This window comes from Nicotiana sylvestris, chromosome 6, assembly GCF_000393655.2.
Source record: "Nicotiana sylvestris chromosome 6, ASM39365v2, whole genome shotgun sequence".
NCBI lineage: Eukaryota > Viridiplantae > Streptophyta > Magnoliopsida > Solanales > Solanaceae > Nicotiana > Nicotiana sylvestris.
In genome coordinates, this window is record NC_091062.1 from 202,663,368 (window position 1) to 202,669,589 (window position 6,222).

Genomic DNA, 6,222 nt, shown 5'->3' on the forward strand with positions numbered 1-6,222 from the left:
TTATTCTCTAATTTATTCATTTATTTTCCTGCTTATCAATTAGTATTGAACGAGATCATGTATCCTTAAAACCACAATATAAGTTTAGTTGTTATCCGAATTTGAGGGTAAACAGGCAAGATGAGAGAAAAAAATAAGGTAACGATACGATCTCACCAAATCGGTCGTTCCATAAAGTGATATTTTTTATCGTTACGTAACGACGGATTTAACGATACGATACAATAAAATTTAAGTGACAATCAAAATAAATATTGTATTTAAAGTAACAATACGATACAATATAGCAGTAACAACCATCCAAACAAGTTGTAAGGAGCTTATAGAGATCAAGCATCCATATTGCCAATGCATGTGCGCCACGTCTACTTAATTAATTACTAGTATCGGCTCAGCTGGCTTTTGAAGACTAGTGAAATTCTCAAAAAAAGACCGCACCAGCTGCAATGGCCGAGTCGCTGTTGGCTGCTGCTCCCCTAACCACGTTCCAAAATCCAAATCTGCGCTTTCGCTCCCTCGTCGTACCGTACTGTCACGCTATTCAGCCACGTGTTTTATGACCTGGCTCCACGTTGACAGCAATCTCTTTAACTTCCCTTTTTATTCCATTCAACCAATTACTCTTCTTTTAAAAAAACATTAATCAATCGTACATGATATGGATTTATATTTAAATTTTCATCACTTAATTATAGTAATTAATTAGCAACTATATAATATCACTTCATATATGATTTGATATAAATTAAATATTAAGTGCCAATAAATATTTTTATCTTTGTCTTAAAGTTCAGAAAGATGGTTGGATTGCGTTAATATTTTCTTCGAATTCATAAGCTTTAAATATTGGCTCTAACCTCTACCTCATAACTAAGAAAATTTATAAAATGGATAAATTTAAAAGATTAAAAAATATAAAACGACGCAATAGATTTATGGATTTTCTAGACTGTGATGTTTTACTTGCCATTTTAATTAGACATTTGCTACATGCATTCGATCATACAATTTCTTGGGATCTAACTAAGAAAATGACGTGGCAACCAACATCGTCGTGGTTTTGTTGGCTATCATTAGTAATATGATTTTTAAGTCTCATTTCTATTTTATGAATATTTTGACGTGACATCATTTTGGTTTTAAAATTGTCTAATGTTTTTACCTGTACCTTAGAACAAAATCTTATCCAGAACCCCAGGTTCCTATTTCCTTCTTGAGAGCCAATTCCTTTCTGTTGTAAAGCAATTATAATAAAATCTAAACAGTCACTCTAATTTCTTTTGAATAAATTTTATTAATGCCAAATTTGTGTAAAAGATAAAGAAAACGACCCATAATATCTAAAGGAAAATAGAAGCAAAATCTTCTTAACCATTAAATAAGAAGAAAATAAACAAAAAAGGGAAATCAAATAGAGGTCAAAAACGGAATACTCCCTCAATTTCAGTTTACGTGAACCTATTTCCTTTTTAGTCCGTTCCAAAAAGAATGAACTTTTTCTAAATTTGGTAACAATTTAGCTTAAAGTTACAACTCTACCCTTAATGAGAAGCTTTTATAACCACACAAATACTCTGGGCCCCATTTGGACTTGTTTAGGACCATAAATTCCAAAAATCTTCATTTTATTCTTAAACTCCGTGCCCAGTCAAACAGGTTCACATAAATTGAAACAGATAGAGTATAATAAAACAGAGGCCTGCATATAAAAGGATTCCTGCTACATGAGACCAAGCCAGCGGCCAAAAGTCGGATAAGATCGTGAATGAAGAGCCGGTCTCAGTTATCAAATCCAAAAAAACTATTTAGGATTTGATATTTATTAGTTTATTTAATTTAAATTTAATAATTTCATTGTCAAATTAATATATAAATATTTTTTTATTTCTATTTAAAAAAAATAGAAATAGGTTTCGTACTACTCCTACTATAAATAGGAATATTGCGAAAAATAGAGAATTATGGAGATAGAAATTTAAACAACATTATTTTACCTTCACACAAAGACTGACACGTCACCTCCCCATCAACCACTACCATCATACCAGGTACCCCCACTCCCACCCCACCCCCCCTAAAGACACCGTACCATTCTTTCTCTTATCCCTTTTTCTTCTCCATTACATGTATATATAAACAGACTCTCCTTAACAACTCAAACATCTTTATATCCACATTGTTATTTAATTTTCCTTTTCCTTTTTCCATCTTGTTGACCTTTACAAGACCAATTATTCGGATTAATAAATTAGGAAAACAAACATAGTCTCATTCACATTCGGTTTGCCGTGTTATTTGATCCGTTTTCATTGAATATTCAACTTAATTCATAATCTATTTAAAGATCGGCTTGTGGCTAATTTTCTTAGAATCACATCAATATTTTTTGAAAATAGATAAGTTGGTTATTTGAAAAGTTAATTCATTAATGGCGACTGCTATTGGAATGCTGGGAAACGTTGGGGGTTGCGGCTCTGCATCTGCGTCTTGGATTCGTTTGAAAAACTGCTCAAAGAAGAAGACGAAGGGTGAGAATGTTAGATTTAAGGTATCGTGTGTTTATTCCCCTTCTGTGAGTGATCCTTACAAGACGTTGAGGATTCAGCCTGGTGCTTCTGAATCTGAAGTCAGGAAAGCTTTTAGACAGCTTGCTCTTCAGGTATATTCTTCCTCCTTCATAATTTTATTTGCCGGGCGGATTCAGGATTTAAATTTAATGGGTTTAATTTTTAGAATTTTTAGTATTAAATTTATTGTACTTTTGCGATTTTAATAGGTTTTTAATCATACTAAAGTTATAAGTTCAGTTGAACTCGCAGCTGAAAGCCAACATCTGCTCTGGTTGTGCTTATTGCAACTTGAAAGTAATTATAAAATAGTCTGAGATTGATACAAGTTGATTCGGACATCACGAATATTTTAAAAAAAATTAATGCAAAAAGGATGTCTCTGTTTTACTAAATAATTTGGTGAATTAGTAATTGCCATGGAATAATTGCTTTCTGGGAAATTGTTGCCTTGTAATTATGCTGTTATTAGTTTTCGTTTAGCTCTTCTCTGTTTATAGACATGTTGAATAACGTTAATGTGTTTGATTGAATTTCAGTATCACCCGGATGTGTGCAGAGGAAATAATTGCGGCATCCAATTTCACCAAATCAATGAAGCATACGATGTAAACTCCAACTATTTTTGTTTGTCCATTTTTTTCTAATTCATTTTTTTTCGCTTTCATAATTAAACAAATGTTTTTTTTTTTTTTAAATCTATTCCTGTTCTCAAACAAACGTGGTTAATATGTTGTTTTTAGCTCTAATGGGATCCCCTGAAACAAGGATAAAGTTATATAAGGATAAAGTTGTATTTTGTGACGGATCGTGCCTTAGAAACGATTATTAATGCTTGTATTAGATTGTTTACGTTACACCCGCGGGGAAATGCAAAATATTTTGTGTACCAAACTTACTTTTGTAAAGCAAAAGAAGGCTTGGATTCTTGATAGTGTGGTTGTAAATTTTTATAGTGCTTCTAATCTATCCCTAATACTAATAAATAAAGTGGACCATTATTAAAAGCAGAGATTCAATGGATATAAAAATTTTATTCCGTAAACAAATACTTTAAGTAGGTATCAATCACTTCATCTTTGGATAATCTAATCTTGTAGGGAACCGTGAATATTTTTTAGGCAAAAAGTCCTTTTCACCTTTTGTTGAAAGTTGAGAAATGCCAATTACATAATAATAATAATAATAATATAATAATGTCACTATCCGTTTCAATTATTTATCATACGTACTAGAACTTGTCTGCGTAGGTCCCTTTTTAAACAATTTAAGAATTATTTTAACTTCTCCATTATTCAGAGTCTCTTTAATATAGTAGTATTCTTTTTTCTAATATTGGGTAGGGTTTTTGGTGCAGGTTGTGATGAGTAACTTGAGAGGTGAAACGAAGAGGGCAGAGATGGAGATATACGAGGAATATGATGATGATGATTCCATGAGAGGAGTGAACGATCCAGATTGGGACATGTGGGAAGAGTGGATGGGATGGGAAGGAGCTGGCATTCGTGACTAATCTTCTCACATCAACCCTTATATTTAATATAATCTTTAATCTCGACTATACTTACCTCGACGGGATCAATGGACGATCAAAAAGGTCCATGGCCTAGGCTGGAACCTAAGATTATCGTAAGTGATCGAGCTTACATCATAATTTATGGTTTAAAAAAGAATTTGGACTATAGTATCTGTTCAAAAAGCCCATCCATCTCTTTCAACTGAAGATGGTTCGTGGTTTCTGTATATTTTCAATGTAAAAAGTGTAATTATTTTGTACATAAATGGGAGTTTCTCCTATGTGATTATTAATTATTAAGATGTGATGGACCGATGGTGATATCAATATGAACTTATATTACTGGCTGATTTTGTATCAATGGGGAAATAATTATGAAGATTATGGCTTTGAGATTTTTTTTAATTGGCAAAAAAGGTTTCAATTGAAGATAATCTACACTTAATATCACTCTTTCACGTCATCAAGAGACACTTATGTGTTAAACTCTTATGTGGTTATGACTATTCAATCGAACGATTTGATGGAACCAGGAATAACAAATTAGCCGAACTGAAACACCACAAAAAGTCTTTTTCGGCTTCGAAACGACAATAATAGTAGTAGTTCATCAGACTTTATAATATAGATGTCGTTTTCGACCAATAAACAAAATGCATTGCAACGAGCAATTATTGATTCACTTTGTAACACATTAACAACATCATTTATGACTTTTGGGGTTTATTGTATATAGCCTATTTGGCCAGCAAAAATCAGCTTACTTTGAGATTATGTTTTTTTTTTAAAATCGTTTTTTTCAAAAGTACTTTTGATAGAAAACAATTTGTGTTTGGCTAATTAATTTGAAAAGCATTTTTAAGCAGCAATTTGTGTTTGGCCAAGCTTTTAAAAAGTGCTTCAAAGTGTATTTTCTTAAAAGTGCTTCTCAAAAAAGTATTTTTTTGAAGAAGCTATTTTTTCAGCTTCTCCAAAATTGTTTCTGCTTCTACTCAAAACCACTTTTTTTTCTTCTAAAAACTTAGCCAAACACTTCAACTTTGAAAAAAAAATTACTTTTTTGAAGGGAAAAAAAGTGCTTCTCAACTAGGAGAAGCTTGGCCAAACATGCTAGTAGAAGACTAGAGATGGCAAAATGGAAATTTGCAAGTGCCCGTTCATATTACTTGCTAAAAAATAGATTGGATATCCAATCCACTAAAAGCGAGTCAAATATGGGTCAAGTCATATTATCCGCTTAAAAAATAGATAAACTAGGGTTGAAAAATAACCTAGTTGGTACAAATTTGGTGGACTTTCTGGAATTATTTCTTTGTAGATTTTCCATCTTCGGCACCTCTGCTATTGAGATTGCAATTAGGGGTGGGCATAAAATCCAAAAAATCGAATTCCAAACCAAATTAATTTGGTATTTCGGTTTCCAATTTTTTGATATTTCGATTTATTTCGGTACAGAAATTTCGATATTTCGATAATTCGGTACGATATACGGTGTTAGATTTTTTATATTTCGGTACCGAAATACCGAAATAGTTTAATGAGGTGAGATCAATATTTCGATGTCCCTATCATTATTAGTCTGATTAGTTTTATTTATAACTTGAGTTGCTGGCTAATCCATGAAACAAATTATAGTGTGTCCATGAATTGCTGGAGCAAGAAATTAAAAATAGGTGGAATAGGCGGATGACTTTTCGAAGCACATTTACTTTTGAAGAATTCTAGTGTCTGTCTGTAGGCATGCAGTGAAGCTGGTTTAAATTCTTTTCATTATCCGATATGTCACAGATTGTATAGATATTGAAGTGGTTTAAGTGAACGTATATAAGCCGATGATTTGTATGGAGGTAAGCAGTCATGTCTCTTGCATTATACAACTTTCGTTTGCTTTTAGTATCACTTTTGGTTTGGATAATTTTCATTTCATACCAAATAGGGTTCTAGTTGCCCGTGGTTTCTTTTATGATTAGTTAAATCATGAAAGCTTTATGAGGCAGTTTAATACTTCTCATGTTTGTGTAATACTGCCCCGTGTATTAATAAAATAAAAGTTACAAATCACTCTATCTGTGGTCTCGGAGAAATGTGTACCCCTTTTTCAACTCTCATCTTAAAAATTGGACCATTAAACTAATGATC

The 6,222-nt window shown here is 32.3% G+C and overlaps 1 protein-coding gene across 2 annotated transcripts; it reads left to right on the plus strand.

Moving 5' to 3' along the window:
- The first annotated feature begins 2,152 nt into the window (after positions 1-2,152).
- LOC104213552 (chaperone protein dnaJ 8, chloroplastic-like) lies at positions 2,153-4,410 on the plus strand. 2 transcript variants are annotated; one of them, XM_009763072.2, is made up of 3 exons: positions 2,159-2,659; positions 3,107-3,175; positions 3,925-4,410. In XM_009763072.2, exons 1-3 carry the CDS (start codon positions 2,429-2,431, stop codon positions 4,078-4,080), a joined length of 456 nt encoding a protein of 151 aa, XP_009761374.1. In that variant the 5' UTR covers positions 2,159-2,428; the 3' UTR covers positions 4,081-4,410. The 2 variants fall into 2 exon arrangements, with proteins under 2 accessions (XP_070003907.1, XP_009761374.1); XM_070147806.1 differs by lacking the exon at positions 3,107-3,175 and having other exon boundaries at positions 2,153-2,659.
- Positions 4,411-6,222: the final 1,812 nt, after the last annotated feature.

Bases quoted from the DNA above. Each gene is read 5' to 3' on its own strand.
- LOC104213552 (XM_009763072.2), top strand. From the start codon at position 2,429: ATGGCGACTGCTATTGGAATGCTGGGAAACGTTGGGGGTTGCGGCTCT. The intron at 2,660-3,106 runs GTATATTCTTCC...ATTGAATTTCAG, and splicing joins TTAGACAGCTTGCTCTTCAG to TATCACCCGGATGTGTGCAG. The intron at 3,176-3,924 runs GTAAACTCCAAC...TTTTTGGTGCAG, and splicing joins AAATCAATGAAGCATACGAT to GTTGTGATGAGTAACTTGAG.